Raw genomic sequence first — 18124 nt, 5'->3', positions numbered from 1 at the left:
AGTACAGAAGAGTATAAATTGCTTTTCGAACCTGAGTACAGAAGAGTATTAAATTGCTTTATAACCTATGTTGCTTCAGTACAATTAAATGTTTCAAAAACAAAAACGAAGACCGGGGGGCATAATACAGAGTTGAGGTCCTTCAAAAGTTCCGCTGAGGATCTTGAGGAGACTGGCTCAACATAATGTAGAGTTCCTCGTGGCACAAAACTCCTTAACCGAACTCTGCTAGTGTTCATCTCCACTACTATCAACCACAACAAGAGTCTTTTTGGTCTTCAACCTCTTCTTAGCTCTATTATCATCAACCTCCCCTTCATTATGCTCGTCAGTATGCTGTGCAGACTCCTCGTACGTCTGAATTTGTTCAAGGATTCTACCTCCATACTTCTCACTCTTCAGCTTCCCTATGATCTTCTCTAACTAAGGGGAGAAAAAAGGGAAAAAAAGTCAGTAACATAGGCCTCTCACTGGAACTACTTATGGAACTTCCATACACTGATTAATGCTTAGTTGTATAGGTATTGAGATTGGATTATCCACCACTCGTGGTAGATATTCCTTCAAGAACCTAAAAAATCCACCACAAATATCCACCTTTTGATGCAGTAAGATACGAGTACTCCAATAGATGACGTCAAAAGGAAGGTTTTTTCTGGCAGATTCATAATGTTGTAGGGATAGAATTTCCTCCACGGTAGTACATCATCCAATCCCATAGCACTTGATAACCAAGTTGCACAAGTACATAGCCATAAAATCAAGGGACCCTGAACAGTACTAAGTTACGCATTTGGGTGATCTATCAAATAGGTTGATTTTGGGAGCATCATAATTGTATGTACACAAAATAACGGCTTGAGCTGGGATGCAAGTTGAAGAGTGTGTACGAGTCACGGAGAAATAAAGTTCAAAGACACAGCTTAGAAAAAGTTCAGTCAGAGTTACCTTCATTCATGTAGCTTTTACACACACGCACATAAATGGAGAAATGTTTGTGATACCACATTATATCTTGCATTGTAGGAGACAAAGGAGACTGAAACGCTTGATACTCCACCTATGTACTCAAATCCCCTCTGAAACTAACACTGTAGTAAAACAGTGTATCTTTTGTCGAAACATCAATGCGTTTTTTCTTCTAAAAAATAGACTTGATACGCTTTCCAACGGTGTGTGGCACGTTGCTAAACTCCAAGTAATCTAATCCATGGAATTATTTTGCCAGATGACAAAAATTTCTTTTTTTATTTTTATTTATTATTTTTTTTTTTTAATGTGGTGGCAGTTGATTAAAAAATTGGTGATGATGGGGCACAAATTATTGGTGGCGGGGCGGTGGTTAGATTGGAATAAAAAAAGAGGTAGCTCAATACCATTTAATGAAGAACGAAGTATGATTTGGAAGAACGAGATATTAAAATCTCGATTAGTAAAGTGAAGAAAAGAAGAAATTAGACGAATAATTGAACAATAATAGATTAAGAAGAAGATAAAGATTTAGAGGAGAATAGATAGAATATGGTGGACAATTCAACTAAGACTTCTTGAATATAAATCAAATCATAATAATCATAATGGTTGGTTCTACAAAACGATAGCGAATCCATGTTTATAGATATGGTTCCTTGGACAAAATAGAAACCAATTCTAATTCTAATAGGATACAAAAGTAAACTACTAAATAAATCAATTCCTGATTCTACAAATATTGCAATAGATTAATCCTAGTTGCCAAAATCATGTTTCTTGTCCTACGTCACATAAATAAACCAATTACAATTTATTAAAGATGGGCATCCAACTCAAAAGCAATTGGTGATAAGTGGAGCGACCCTAGGATTTATATATTGTTTGGTTACCATTTAGACTCCCGATGTGGGATAATAATCTCAACGTATCCCCTCACGTGTGGCGTATTTTTAAATAAAACACGTAGACATTTTTTGAGCCAGAGAAATAGTCCGATACCATATAAAAGATGGGCATCTAACTCAAAACCAATTGGTGATGAGTTGAGCGCCCCCGGGATTTATATACTGTGTGGGCCCTAGGCTTTAGACTTCCAATGTTGGATTAATAATCGCAAAACATTTATATATTGATTGGCTACCGTTTAGACTCCCGATGTGGGATAATAATCTCAACGTACCCCCTCACGTGTGGCGTATTTTTAAATAAAACACAGACATTTTTTAAAATGGGTGACGTGGGGTGAATGAGCTCTTTGAGCCAGAAAAATATTCCGATACCATATAAAAGATGGGCATCTAACTCAAAACCAATTAGTGATAAGTAGAGCGCCCCCGGGATTTATATACTGTGTGGGCCCTAGGCTTTAGACTTCCAATGTTGGATTAATAATTGCAAAACAATTCACTTCAAATTATCTTGAACTTTTATATTAAAAAGTATTGAACGGCACATCTATACAGTTAACTCCAAAATATGCATAACGTGCATGCACACTAGTATAAAAAGAAGAAATGCAGCAATTGCCTAAGAAATAGCTATCTCCATCGCTATTAGACACTTCACAAGGACTGCTAAAATAATTGATACTACATTTTGAAAAAAATGTTTTTTCCTTACCTGCTCAATGGACGTTGGCTTTTGAGAGCTTAACATGCTGATCTGTTGAGTGGAAAGAACAGCGTGAGGAAATATACCCCCGTGTATGGATGAGAGATCATTCCTCAGCTCGTCGAGCTTAAACTCTAAACCTGACAGTGACGAAGTGTGTTTGGCAGCTTTTCTGTTGCCAGTCTTACTCTTCTCTCCACTGCAAATTTCAAGCTTGACCATCTTCTTCCCTGTATGTATAATGATAAAAATAATGAACACTGTTAAATCAATGACCGCAGACAACTAATTTGGAGGTGGGGGGGCAGATCAAGAGAGACTGAAAATCCTACTAGGATATACAGTAAGTCTAGTATCACCTTTCTTTAGTTCTTAAATATTCAGACAGCAAGGATGATGGGGAATAGAGGGGCAGAGAAGCGCACGCCCTTGGTTTGTTCTGTTAGTTGCGGTGGAAGCACGCACGCGCTCAGTTTGGCCTTCTTACAAGCGCGCACGCGCTCTGGGATTTTCTTTGGGCTTGTGTCGAAGTCAGTCTTTGTGTTAGGTTTAGGATGCCTATTTAAGGCTATGTTAGGGTTTGTAAAAGACACTTTTGGTTTTATTTATTTTATTTGATAGACTCTTGGTTAAAGATCGACTTTTATCGATTCTCGGTTAGAGATCGATTATTTTAGATTGTTTGAGAGCTAACGCATCACATAACTACATCAGTAATGATGGGGAATAGAGGGGCAGAGAAGCGCACGCCCTTGGTTTGTTCTGTTAGTTGAGGTGGAAGCGCGCACGCGCTCAGTTTGGCCTTCTTACAAGCGCGCACGCGCTCTGGGCTTTTCTTTGGGCATGTGTCGAAGTCAGTCTTTATGTTAGGTTTAGGACGCCTATTTAAGGCTATGTTAGGGTTTGTAAAAGACACTTTTGGTTTTATTTTATTTGATCGACTCTTGGTTAAAGATCGACTTTTATCGATTCTTGGTTAGAGATCGATTATTTTAGATTGTTTGAGAGCTAACACATCGCATAATTGCATCAATTGATATCAGAATCAGCTACGGACTGGATATGTATGATAAAGAGCGTGTGGCCGAACTTTCTAGGCAGGTAGCATCGCTACACCGCCAGGTCACCGCCTTTACTCGGTAGCTTGACCATTCTTATGAGCGTCAGACACCAGCAGTGGAAGACGCATTGAAGGTAAACAGTTCTAAAACTTCGAACCTTGTTGATGTGGTTGACAAAAATTCAATTTTTATTTTTGAAGTTGAAGAAAAATTGAATTTTCTGTTGATGAGGGGATGTATTATCAAGTTGGTGAAAAACAGGGTTTTCTTGAATGGGATTTACCACAGGTTGATAATGTTTCTCTTGACGATGACAAATTATCTGTTTTGTGTTTTGTGGATCCGAGCTTGTCAAACTTGGAGGAAATATTTGGTTGTGTTGGTTTGGTGCGTTTGTTTGAAGGTTTTGCAAATCCATTCCTTGACGACTTTGAAGATTTATTCCTGGAGGAGAATCCTTGCTTGCTTTTCAGAAGATATTTGTCTGTGCACGTTGTGACTACGAGTTTTTTTCAACAAGCTATGCAAATTAGTCAATACGGTGGCAAAGTTCAAGGACGACTTCAGTCTGTTTTGTTGTTCGTCTTCTGTCTTTGTGCTAGTGACATTCGAGGACAAATGTCCTCCAAAACGAGGAGAATGATGGGGAATAGAGGGGCAGAGAAGCGCACGCCCTTGGTTTGTTCTGTTAGTTGAGGTGGAAGCGCGCACGCGCTCAGTTTGGCCTTCTTACAAGCGCGCACGCGCTCTGGGCTTTTCTTTGGGCTTGTGTCGAAGTCAGTCTTTGTGTTAGGTTTAGGACGCCTATTTAAGGCTATGTTAGGGTTTGTAAAAGACACTTTTGGTTTTATTTATTTTATTTGATCGACTCTTGGTTAAAGATCGACTTTTATCGATTCTCGGTTAGAGATCGATTATTTTAGATTGTTTGAAAACTAACGCATTGCATAACTGCATCAGTAATGATGGGGAATAGAGGGGCAGAAAAGCGCACGCCCTTGGTTTGTTCTGTTAGTTGAGGTGGAAACGCGCACGCGCTCAATTTGGCCTTCTTACAAGCGCGCACGCACTCTAGGCTTTTCTTTGGGCTTGTGTCGAAGTCAGTCTTTGTGTTAGGTTTAGGACGCTATTTAAGGCTATGTTAGGGTTTGTAAAAGACACTTTTGGTTTTATTTATTTTATTTGATCGACTCTTGGTTAAAGATCGACTTTTATCGATTCTCGGTTAGAGATCGATTATTTTAGATTGTTTGAGAGCTAACGCATCGCATAACTGCATCAAAGGAGGAACATGGGCATCATCCCAGATAGGATGTACCAACACCGATAAACGATGACTTTTTATTTTCATCTCTTCAAACACATCACGAGACACTGAAAAAACTACGAGAGAAACATGTACAGTAATTTGGTAGTATATACAAATGAAATTGTAGGGTCAAAGAATTGTTCAGCACTTCAGCTAGAGGAATGAACTCCCTGGGTATTCACAACTCCACTATGATAGCTTCATGGGTAAAGGTGTGTGATCTAATTAATGAGCACGTACATCGCATGTGTGACTTAAAGGTACAAATGAAGGAACAATCAAAACCATTATGACTTTCCTTTGGTGTTTGAATTACTGGCTCAACAGTTGTGCACCCCTCCCCAGATGCGGAAGGATGAGAGTTGAGACTCACTTGTATAGACTTAGAGGAGTTTTCACTGGGTAATTATTTCAACCCTTCTGAATATGTCTCCACAGCCGGTTATGGCTCCTTAATCAATTATCCTTCTGGGCTGGTGATGTTAACCTTCAAGGCCAGATAGACAGTGTCAGTGTAGTAGGTGGACCAAGGTGGAAGTAAGTCATCATAGAGGTGGTTCTTGTGCGATGTGGAGACGATGGAACTAACTAGGTGGGCAAAGACATGTTATCTAACATGTAGTTTTTTGGGTTGTGAGCAACAACCTCTACATACAAAACGGTCTTGGATAAAAGAAGTGATTATTGCCATCATTTTAAACATCCGAATCATACATTGTCTGTTAGAGAACAGGGAACTGATATTCCCAGTAGATGTCTTTACAGGTTCAGTACACATATCGGACATTTTCCTGTGCAATTATATAATTAATCTGACACCAAGTGGAAGTAAGAATTCCCAGAAAATATAATATCCTGTTCAAAAGAGAAAACAACTTGCCTTCCACTATTTGCTTCCACAGTGGTCCTAGTGTGACATAAGCATTTGTGGCGTATGCTGTGTGTTGGAATTCTTCTTTCTACATAGAAACCAAGACACTAATAGCTGTCAAATATAGTTTACCTCGGTACTAACTAGTTAATAAAGATACTTCAATGTAGACCCTGCTTAGTCCAAAGAATTTTTTTGCGATTCAGATACTGAGTTAAACCTTGTTATATTCATTGATGGGAACTTTATTATGTGTTGCTAGAAAGCCGACTACATGCCTAGAGCATGGAGGCAAAATTCCGAGAAACTGTTGCAGCTAGACTGTGGTTACATCTAGTTATTGTCTCAATACCACCTTAGAAACAACCCTTCCATCTATATTCGACTAGAAAATATATTCAAATTTAAGAAAACTCTGCTATCTACGTTTCACTGTGAATGAATTTTTTTGTGTCAGCTGCATCATTACGACAGGCTACATTTCTACCTTGACACTAGTAAAATTGTATTGTTGTTAATGGAGAAGAAGTTGGAGAATAAGAGGATACGGCCTTAATTAGGTTTTCGCCTTGTATCACTTCAATATATATATGAAAAATCAGGGTTTACAATAATAGAAACTGCCTAAAATATTATACGTCCCATAGTCCGACCCTTGGGAGATGTCCTCCTAGAACTCTAACAACACTGAAACAATTAAAACTTAACAGATTCTAATATTATACGATTGAAATTTAGAGCTCACAATCTAGTCCAAAGATGAGTAATTTATATAGTCAAACTCTCAAATCCTTCTGGTTCTTGAAATTATTTTTCTACGTAACGGAAGCTTGAATCGTTATGGAAACGTAAGGTTCATCCAATAAAAGTGATGCATAAATTAATGCTTATATAAATGTCGAAAGGATAATTTATGAGTAGAGTTCAGCCAATTTAAATCAGAGTACAGAAAAGTAAAACCAAAATCTTTTAACATTAATGAAAAAGATCAGATCTAGTCCATTAATCCACCCCCATATAATCATTAGCTACATGTAACTTTCAGGTAGCAATATTTTGTGAAAATATCTGAATAATAGAGAAAGAGGCAAGATAATGGAGATGTCAAGCTCCAAGCAAATATCAGGGAATATGTAATATGTCATTGATTAGGACAAGTGCTATATAGTCTTCATAAACATGACACAAACAACTTAGGCATTAAAGTATGAAACATTCACTCGGATTGAATGGATGTATCATACTATCATATGTAGTAGAGTGTGGTTTACAGTTTATACAACTCAAGTAGTTAAATTTCTTGTCATTCTTAGCATAAAAGGGATTATTTGTTTTTCTGGAAATACATGTGTAAAAAAAAAATGCAGAGCCAAGTTTCTCACCAGAACATGATCTAAAATAAGCTGAATGATAAGCTGCTCAATGTCCTCTCTCTTTAATTTTGAACCTGTGGGGTAAGACATAACATACATATTTATTTGTAGAAGATAATTTTTGAGAAAGCACATCCAATTCATGCTGTCAACTAGAGTAAATCAAAACTTTATCAAGACAATCACATTGCTCTAAATTTCTTTGCGGTTAATTAAAAGACCTTTTCGTTAAAGCTTTATATAATGGCTCGTCTCTGAATATCACTTTCTCCCACAGGTTTGGCATGATTCCCTAACGTGATCCTGTTTGAGGAAGAGCCTTAGCAACCAAAGCATAGAGCGAGGGTGCGAGCGAATGCGAAAGTGTGAGTGTCAAAGCGGCTATCTTCAAAAACTCCCACTATAAAAAGCGCCTCCAGAGCATGGTTGTAAGGATAAATTTAACTAAATAATTTTTTTTTACATATAATAACTTATTATTTTATTTAGTTTTCAAGTTAGAATTAAATTTAAAAAAATTTAATAAAGCTTTGTTGGAAATACAAAAGACCAATTAATTGGCTTTGAAGTTTAGCCACTTAGCTACCTGAGATGGTGGGGCTAACAAAGTGGGCTGTATCACTGCATGGTCCTTGTCACTTGATACGTGTTAGGAAGTAAAAGAGTAGTACAGGCTTTATTTTGGTCAAGGCGTAAAGCGTGCTTTTACTAGCCCAAAGCCAAACTTGCAGTTTATATTCTTCACTCTGATTGGTTAGTTACAACCTATAGTTTTGCAAAGCGGTGGCTTCAACACAATAAAGCGCGCATTCAGTCCGAATTTGGCTTTAAAGCGTGAAATTGCAAACTCAGAGCGCAAACATGGCCTCACTTGGACACTTTAGGTTGCTAAGGGAAGAGCATGTTTAATCGTTCTAGAGTTTTTATTGTCAGTAGGATTCACTTCAGCCAATTTAAATATCAAATATCAGTAGAAGTAGTGTTAGACACAGAACTACTACTACAAAATGAGTCTTACTATGAAGACTTTAAGCATTGGAAAAATCCCTGTCATAGTTTGGTTTTGTGATGTGAGAGAATTGTCATGAGTCATGCCATTATTATCTTCTTGTTGTTGACTTGTTGTAGTTGATAAGTAAATAATTAACTAGAATGTAAATGGGATACAAGTGTGAGAGAGAATCTCACCTCACAAGTCCTAAAGCCCGTTCTAAAGAACCTCTTTAATAAATTTACATCCCTATGACAACCCAATAAAATTTCCCGACAAACTACATTCCGAATGTCAGACAAGAGATCCCAATTTTCTACTCTATCACTAGCAAATATGCCACCGCAAGCGATATATTCAGTTAGTCTAAATGATCATCTTCATGTTCTCTCTATGATAGGCTGATTATTATCCAAAAAAGGCCCCACAGTTTGCTCAATCCTGCACTCCTTACTGTTATTTTCATGTATTTCCCCAAAGAGTTTTTCAAGGCCCCTTCTTCCCAAACCAGATGATATCCCCAAGTTTCCTGCTAATGGCACGACCACATATGTGATGAATCAAAATCATATTTCTGGTCATTAACTTGTTGGTCATGTATTCACAAATGCCCTGTCACTAAAGAACCTAATCTTTGAGATACTCATAAGGACCTTAAATCATAGATTACACATTCACACCGAACCATAGCGAATGGTAAATACATGACCCGCTAGTGGATAGTTGATCTAAGTAATCCACGGACTGCTAATTGGTTTTGACACCAGAATATACTGTGAATTGTGCCTGGCTAAACCACCCATGTACTTTAACATGAAGTCCTTTCATAATTTGACCACCAAGGTATATGCAAGTGTCATTTTACCTTAAAAAAAAAAAAACTAGAATACTGCAAGGCAGTGGGACGAACAAAGAAGATGGGTTGAGAGTCGGATCAAAGTTGCGGGATCAGGGTTTTGGATTTGAAGAAGAGAGGGGGAAGTTCTTACTATGGTCTGGTTGCAAAATTTTTGTAGAGAATTTGTTGTGTTGTGTTAATGGAGGGGCAGAGGAAGATAAAGAGAAGGATTACTGAACAATTTTGCAAAAGTTGAAAGAGGGAAGAACAATAGTCTTTGCAAATTTTTTGTAGAGAATTTGTTGTGTTGTGTTAATGGAGGGACAAAGGAAGATAGAGAGAGGATTATTGAACGATTTTGCAAAAGTTGAAAGAGGGAAGACCAATAGAGAAAAAGAGGACGTACGTCAAGTCAAATAGTTTTTGTCCCCCTCCCCCAACCAAAGAACTCACTTTGCTCGTGGAAAATAAAATTATTGCAATTAGAATAACTAAGTAGTTATGAATTAAGAAGAAAAAATTATGACATTTCTTTGCTAGACAGACACGAAAGAATTGAAAACTGATTAAAAACAAATGAGATACGTTAGAAATCCTTTTCTTGAGATTGTATGGGATAGAACACGAATTGCACTCTCTTAAGATAAATAAAAAGATTTATAAGGTGAGGTAAAACACTGTAGATGCATTTTGGGATTAGCAAAGACCCTAGGGGTGAAAGTAGAGAAAATGGATATCAAATAATAAGTTTCCATCTTTTATTTTATTTTATATTATCTTGATCAGTGAATTTAATTCATTAATGTGATAAAAATAAAGTGGTACAAGTAGTAGGCCACGTAACAAGGAGCTAAGCAATGCCAAGAAGATCCCCTGTACCCGGTTGCAAGCCCTTTTATAGTACAAGGGTATCCCAATTACAATTAATAAGTTACCATCTTACTGTGGAATTATAAGGCTTTAGCCTCACATGGCCTCGAGGTTTAAGCCTTGAGGCATTTGCATGTGAGGTATAAGCTTTGATTTATATTTCATACCCTTAATAAGCACGCCTCGAAATCATTACCTACCCCTTTGCCTTGCGGCGGACCTCAACTTGGCCTTTTTTGAAAAAACAATTGGAGGAATTTTGATCTGTAACATTTCTACATACCTAGCTCCTTATGGTTGAACTTGACCTTGTCAACAAGCTGCAACAGCGTCACCCTTTGATCATTCTCTTGCATCTCCCGCAGCAGGGACACCAAAATATTTGCATGACCTGTAAAGCACATTCTTATTACAATCTAAAAGCTCCCCCAAAAAAAATATAATAAAATAAATAAATAAAAATGTAGGTTTCATTAACTTGGTTTACTATTCTTTTTCTTTTTTATGTGATTTGCTTGTTTAATATTTTTTTTCTATTATATTTACTCGACTTATTCAATACTCCTTTCTTAAAAAAACTCTAACTAAAATATATTTTAAAAAATCTTTATTATATTCTTATCCATGTCAGTTCTTCTATTGCTTCTGCGTCGGACACCGTTGACTTGCATTATATATATATATATATATATATATATATATATATATAGGGATGAGCATCTCCATATAAGTCAATAGTGGTCAGTTAAGAAAAGAAGCCACTCTTAAGGATTTTGAATATAATATTTGGTAGAAAATACTATATTAGAATATTATAAGCCATTTATGAATATAAACTACACGTACAAAGTGTGTTGAGGGTAATAGTTCCATTTCGGGAGTTTAGAGCCTAGCCGATTAACATATAATTTTCTGGAGTCGCTTCATTAATTGCCAAATGGTTTTGAGTAGGATGCTATAAATTTTAAAACGGTATTAGAGCAAACTATTTCAATATTTGCATGAAGGTCCCATGTGTACTCCATCACCCGTTAAAAATAAAATCAACATGTTGTGTCATAGGATTAAGTCACACCACACGTGGGGAAGCGTGGAATCATAGTCCCACATAAGAAGTTTAAAGCATAACTGATTAATATATAAATTCCTAAGCCCACTCCATTCATTGCCAATTGATTTTGAATTGGATGCTCCAAAGTATAAGACAACTGATTAAATGGTTCATGCAGACAAAGTAAACAATATTAACATCAAGCATGAGTGTATAAAGATAGAGACGACAAACAAATGGACTTAAACAAGACATGACCCAGAAGACAAAGCAATTCACAGAAACTTCTGACCAATGAAAAGAAACCTTACAGGTGACATCTGCTTCCTTGAGATCTCTTTCGTATGCACAATTGTCGCACATCCCTGAGAGAAAACATAAGACCCTCAGCAACATGATCAAAGAATTTCAAAGTCAATATCCGTATAACACATGGAGAGAATATGTATAATGAGAGATACCGTTGCAGTCACGTAACGGCTCCGCAAAATGCCGAAAAAAATCACTGCGGCGGCATTCTCTTTTAGACTGCAATAAAGAGAAAGGGGGAACACTTGATCTTCTGTAAAATGTTCTAAGTTCTAAGATAATATACTCACACCATGACAATATGATTAAAGTGGTCTAACTTGCCTCCCCTTAGGAATGACATTCTTCCAAGGTAGCTAAGAAATACCATATAATAGGGCCCACAAAGGTGAAAATAACTAATAATGTGCTTTCAGACAAAGGGTAAAACATTCTCACAAAGAAGCTTAATATCATTTCTTTTAAAAATCAATTTAAAACAAAATTTGACCTCGAAGTAAAGTTTGGGGGATGAAACCAATCAACTGTAAAGCCCAACCATGGAATTGTGCCAAATGAAAAAAACAAGAGACAAGAAAGATAAGTACAACAAACCATGACCACATGTAAATATTTCAATTGACTCAACATTCTGAGTGAAAGATTACAACAACAGGGGAGTCAAAAAAATTGAAAAATTGGATCTATGTCCAACGGATCACACCCACCAAAAAAAAGTATTTTGTTTTGGTGACCCGTGCTCATAACACTTTCTATAAACAGCAAATGATCAAGTTTACCTGGCAGTATCGAACAATGCCATACAGATTTTGCAATCCATAATTCTCATAGAAAACCATTGAGCTCTGGTAAGAGACACAAGTCAGAGAAAGGTTACCACTAAGAAATGAGAACCTTAAATGCTATAGAGATAAATTTTACCTGGCGAGGAACATCACCGGGCCTAAAATAGAGCACGCAATCTGAAGGAAGCCCATCTCGTCCAGCTCGACCACTCTCCTGCAGCTTAATTAATCAGATTATTTTGGATTATTGAATATCTATTAACGTAAACTAAAGTGGTAAACTGATAACAAACCTGGTAGTAGGTCTCCATCGATTTACTTAGGCTGTGATGGATGACAAACCTGACTACAAAAAATTATGTTAGTTTCAATCATGCACAAACACATGAAGAACAAGAGCTAGAGAATAAAGAGGTTATGTTTGTAGCTTCCGGAAAAACTTGGACATCCAAGGTTAATATATATCTAAGTTACATTGACACGGATACGTGTGTTCATATCTGACACTGATACGAAGTGTCTGGCACGGCGAAGTATCAAATATTGAGGTATATAACACACAATATGTGTCCGTGTGTCTCCGATACCGACACATGGATACGTATCCAACAAGGATTATTTTCAAAATATGGCGTGTCCATGTAAATTCCGGACGCTAAACTAAGTTAATGCAGTATATATATTATATACAATACTCACCATCTGGCTTATTAATTCCCATGCCAAAAGCCACCTGCAAAAAACATAGAAATGTATCATAGGCACGTACTAAGCTGCAAAAATAAAATAAAGACAAACAGCAAGATACTTACAGTAGCAACAATGACCTGCAACTTGTTACTGCTCCACCTGTGCGAACGTATAAGAATAAGGGACCCTAATGAATTAGCGCATACAACCGCACAAACATACACAAATATGACAGAAGTGGAAGGCAATGGGCGAGAGGACCAAAACACTTTTTTGGACAGTGCACGGTTTTCAACTGTTACTATAGAAGTTGATATATTTATTAAACTGCGCTAATCTTTTTTTAGAATGATCTCCATGTTAGGGAGTTATTAGCCAGAAAATATTATCCACTAACTCATTGTGTAGGTTCATTTTTGGAATTCTTGTTGGGGATATTTCTAACTTCAACCAATTTTAGCGTGCATTTCCAATTTCCGTAAATCAATGCGGAGGTAACTAGGCAAGTCTAAGAATCCCAATTTCTATTAAAACAATAACAAATGTAGAGGTGGTCAGACCATTCATTGCCTACTTTCACATGCTTCTTTATTTATATCAGATGTCAACTGGGTTTCCACTTTAATGCCTCTTCTCAAAGAAAAATTAAAATTAGTGTACTATACCGAAAAAGAAAACGCCAAAAAAATCAGACTTCAATAATCATGAGAATCAAATCAAACATTGTTCACAACAATTTAAGAGTGCATGCCTTGTGTTGAGAAACATAGCAGATTTAATCAGGATAATGAATTTACCGCTTATGAACTCTTTCACGAGAGGTTGCATCAATTTCTGCATGATAATAATCAGCCAAGATTCCTTTCAGGCGCAATTCCTTCGCAACCTAAATTTTTTTGAAGTGTCAGAGGAACATGATTTAGACTTGAAAAAAATTACTATGTTACATGAGTTCTAAATGTAAGGGAGAAACAAAGTTACAAAAAAGAACTGGTGAATGGACAACAATAGCAAACAGTCAGATATTTCCATATTGATGTTAAGAAATCAATCAAGAAACTTGACGACCAACATAACAAGAAAAATATTCCACTTAAATCCCGGATTACAACCTGTTCATTTCCACATGTGTTAATTCAACACTATTTCTATGTTTGCTGCACGATGTGTAAAAACCAATTGGTGTCTTCACCAACTATTCTTACATGCATTATTTTATGGTGGCCCAGAGAGGTAGGGGCATGTCCCCAAATTCAACTAAGGTTCAGTGAAACAAAAAAAATTCAATAAGGCTGAATAATTTTTATTTATTTTACTTTTGTTTTTTGATATTTGAATAGGAGAGTCCCAAATTAACTACTCCTTTCAAGTTGTATTACTTGATTATGTGGTTGATAAAGCATGAGAAATTTTCCTCACATAAGATGCAAAACATGATAGGCAAACTTACCTACTTAAACCAAACTTAAAGCATTAAGTGTTTCTCCTGAATAACAGAAAAACACACTAAAGATTGTTCACACATTCAAACTTAATGAGAACAAAAATTCAAACTGGAATCAGATTTAATGATTTATGTAATTCTTGGCTCAGACCTGCTCACACTCCTTTCTCGAGAAACAATAGACAATTCCAGACTCATTATTCAGATAGGTACCCTGTATGAAATCAGCAATTTCATCTATAGCCACTTTTCCAATAGACGACTTTTCACGTACCTGCAAAGTAAGAAATAAAAGTACAACATTTCAGTATGATCACCAGAATTTGTCAAGATTAAACATCAGTAGTGGATAACGTACCACATAAAAAAGATTAGGCCTGTTCACAGTGCTAACAAATTTAATGCACTTTGGAATACGAAGCATCAGTGTCAAATCTGTTTGGACCTTCTTAGTAGCAGTTGCCTGAGATAAATATAACAGATTCAACTAGAAGTTACCCTGAAATAACAACTCTTAAAGGAAGAAAGAAGAACATTGATAGAGGTCCGTAATACCGTCAAAGCAATCAATGGAATATTTGGAAACTGGGTCTTCAAAATAGTAAGGTTCTTGTAGTCAGGACGAAAGTCGTGGCCCCACTGACTACAGCAATGTGCCTCCTGCCCATTCAAATGATCATAAAGTAAACAACCCAAGGACTTAAAGAACTAAAGGACTTCAACGTTTTATTATAAGATTTAGGGATAACAATGAGTATAATAATCTGTAAAACTCAGAAGAGAAATCCTTCAATTTCCTGACACTTCATTCCGTCAAAGGTGCCATCTTCTAGAGTTAAATGTCATGGTGGTCGGGGATGGTGTTCCAGGAATCTTGCTTCTTGGATCGGAGGAAATTATATTGTTTCTGATTCTCTAATCAATAAGGAGGACGTGGATGCAAATTCTGCTTCTAAACCTACTACTCTTGTTGGGGGTTTTTCACATTGGCTACTTGCCATTAAAAAAGACTATTTCATTAAGTGTTTAGTTATAAACCTATTTACAAAAGAATGTACAGGATAGCTACTTACATCAATTGAAATAAGAGAAAGACGGCCCGCATGATGGCACTTTTCAAGCTTCGACATAAACCTCTTGCTCTTAGATATCTTCTCGGGTGTGACATATAAAATCTTAAGCTCTCCCTCACCTTTCTCAAGAGCCTTGTATATGAATTTTTCATCTTCCTTATTTGTTGTAGATGTCAACATGTATGCTGGAATTCCCAAAACTGCTAATCCCATCACCTGAAGCAATAATTATTTCTTTGTCTTTGTAAATAGAAGCATAAATAAAATACAAACAGAGGGATTGATTGCAAATATAACAAATTACAACCAAATTAAGAGTACCTGATCCTGAATTAGTGAAAGCAAAGGACTGACAACGAGCGCAACTCCATTACGAAGGATGGCCGGGAGTTGGTAACAAAGGCTCTTGCCACCGCCTGCGGCCATTATAACTAGAACATCCCTTCCACTCATGACTGCATTCAGTATCTGATTACATTTGACATCTCTTCGGTTAGTACCTATATGTAGGTAACTGTAAAAAGAGAACTTTAATATAATCCTTGTGAGATAAAAGAAAATCTTAGTGGGAAACCCAGGAGAGGGGAAAGCTTCTTTAAATAAGCAATTTCCTTCTTTTCTTTCCAAAAGCAAGGAGCGGGTTCTATGTCTAGAAGGTAGGGTACAAGCTTCTCTAGTAGTCCAACATATCTTCCCTAGTCCCTATCATATACTCATATAAGGGCGGAGAAAAAAGATTCTTCCACGATCCATCATATTTCCACAATCTCTATGATCACCTCCACTACATGGAAAGACTGGGCCGGAAAAGAGGTTATTCAATTCTGCGGGCAACAACTAAACGCACGGATTTTATGAACCACTTGAGAGACTAAATAGAAATAGCCGATAACGGTATTAACCTGAAGTGATAGATCGTCACGGGTTTGAATCCCTTTAGAGAGTTTTTGTTGCCTTCAAACGTGGGTATTTGACTGTCATCACCTTAGAGGACAAAAATTCGAACTCAGGAACAACAACAGACGGCACCATTTATCAATTACGTGTTTGTGTTTGAAATACGAGTTAACCAGATCACATCTTCAATAAGCGTAGTTTTAGAAAATTAAAAGAAAATAATAATAAGACAAAACACACATACGTCACGTGTAGGTGCCAAATATATTCACATAATTAACAGGTCCCCACATGGATATCTACAATTTGTGCCAAAGGTGGACCTCTTCGTGAAAATGCCTCAAATGTTCTAAAAAGTGCTAGGTAAAAGGTGGGAAGGAGGAGAGCGTTTGCGGTCTAGGCGCTTTTTTAATACATTAATAATTCAACACAGCTAGTCTGCCTGATCTGAGTAGAGGCCTAGGCCGATTTTTAGAAACAGTGAGAGATGGTAAGAAGCAGTGGAACTATTGATTATTGAAAATGGTTTCAATGTCACCAAAAAAAAAGGTGTCTCTGCTACTTAGACCAAGGATAGTTAACCAACAGGGATGCTCTAAACGGTGAACATAAGGGGTACTAATGACTTGCTATGTAGGGATGAGAAACACTGGGAGGCAAAGGCCCAAAACCTTTAAGTTCAAGGGAAACAGATTCTCTGCAATCAAAAGCTCGTGTAACACCAAACCCTGCCTGGGTTGAGAGAATAATCCAACATTCTACCAAATTCTAGTCAACTAGGCAGACCTTTCCACTTAATGTTCATCCAATGGCAATCATTTCCGATGAATAAAGTTCCATATCCTTCCCTTTCAGGTTGGAGCATTGTACTAGGTGTTGTAGTCCTTGCTTCTGTCTTGTGTTATGCTACTGGTGATCCTCTCTGTCACCATAGCATACCAGTTCTTTGTCTGTTGGTAAGTACATGTATGAATGTAATTCCTTCCTTTTATTAATACAATTCAATTGTCAAAAAAAAAAAAAAAAAAATGGTCTACCTTTCCAGTCCTTTCAATTGGGCCTTACGATATATTGTTCGATGTTATTGGTCTTATTAGTCACAGCATATAGGGAGTACATTGGATATCCACATTGGAAAAATAACAATTCAAAAATGAAATGCTGCTCTATAAGAGAGTTAAAATACAGAACCCTAATGAGAGAGGGAAAAAAAAAACTAACCTCACGCTGGTTTTCACGGTAAGTGGGTATACCAAAAACATTAAATCTAATATCATCAGCACGAGAATCCCACTCAAACTTCCCCGACCAATTATCAATAGAGAGTGAGGACGAGGGAGCAGCAGAGCAGTCTTTCTTCTCCTTATCATTATTATTATTATTATTGTTTTTATCACATTCCTCTAACAGTGTTTGCAGTTCAGATTGTCGCTCGTACAGTTTCACTTGTCGATCAAGTAACAACTTTATTTGTTCTGCACAAGTCAACAATTAATATTTTTATTTTACACGTCAGAAATCATTATTATTAACAATATGTTAAGGATTATTATTAAATGGTGTATGTACCTCGGACTACTTGTAGTTCAACCTCCACGTTCAGAAACTCTTCCTCTACTATGTCCTTTTCCATTCTCTCTCTCTCTCTCTCGCTGCCGCGAAACCTACGACGACTCAACCAGTTCCAGCTGCTTATTATGCCACAAAAAAAACTCGTGCCCCGTCAGCCCACGCTCGGTCTGCTTTTCCTTCGATGGGCTCATCAGCCTATTAGAAACAAGGCTACGGCCCTCTTCCAACGTGAGTCCAATGGCTCCCTATCCCTTTAAAAATAGAGCTAAAGTCAACAGATTTTACTCTCTATCATTAATTTCTTCTTTATATATACAAAAGATTCTACTATATATAGAGTAAAATAGATATAGAGAGTAGAATCTTTTGTATATATACATAGAAAAATAATGATAGAGAGTAAAATT

The 18124-nt window shown here is 36.9% G+C and overlaps 1 protein-coding gene across 1 annotated transcript; it reads right to left on the bottom strand.

Moving 5' to 3' along the window:
- RECQL2 (RECQ helicase L2) lies at nucleotides 1–17905 on the bottom strand. The gene is made up of 20 exons (XM_086606900.1): nucleotides 17715–17905; nucleotides 17367–17620; nucleotides 15570–15716; nucleotides 15249–15464; nucleotides 14731–14835; nucleotides 14534–14638; nucleotides 14327–14449; nucleotides 13529–13617; nucleotides 12854–12890; nucleotides 12741–12774; nucleotides 12335–12387; nucleotides 12178–12255; nucleotides 12036–12101; nucleotides 11409–11475; nucleotides 11259–11312; nucleotides 10180–10287; nucleotides 7207–7271; nucleotides 5834–5912; nucleotides 2593–2813; nucleotides 1–423 (listed from the first exon to the last, which is right to left on the bottom strand). Exons 1-20 carry the CDS (start codon nucleotides 17776–17778, stop codon nucleotides 229–231), a joined length of 2160 nt encoding a protein of 719 aa, XP_086463026.1. The 5' UTR covers nucleotides 17779–17905; the 3' UTR covers nucleotides 1–228.
- Nucleotides 17906–18124: the final 219 nt, after the last annotated feature.

Source organism: Coptis chinensis, chromosome 1, assembly GCF_015680905.1.
Source record: "Coptis chinensis isolate HL-2020 chromosome 1, ASM1568090v1, whole genome shotgun sequence".
Classification (NCBI taxonomy): domain Eukaryota; kingdom Viridiplantae; phylum Streptophyta; class Magnoliopsida; order Ranunculales; family Ranunculaceae; genus Coptis; species Coptis chinensis.
Note: the sequence above shows the minus strand (reverse complement) of the source record. Positions and strands in the feature narration are given on the sequence as shown.

What these genes read in the sequence shown, in the direction of transcription:
- RECQL2 (XM_086606900.1), bottom strand. Translation starts at nt 17,778, where the DNA reads ATGGAAAAGGACATAGTAGAGGAAGAGTTTCTGAACGTGGAGGTTGAA. An exon ending in GGGAATTAATAAGCCAGATG is followed by an intron (nt 12,388 to 12,740) that starts GTGAGTATTGTA and finishes AATTTTTTGTAG; the next exon opens with TCAGGTTTGTCATCCATCAC. An exon ending in GCATTGTTCGATACTGCCAG is followed by an intron (nt 11,476 to 12,035) that starts GTAAACTTGATC and finishes TCTTTATTGCAG; the next exon opens with TCTAAAAGAGAATGCCGCCG.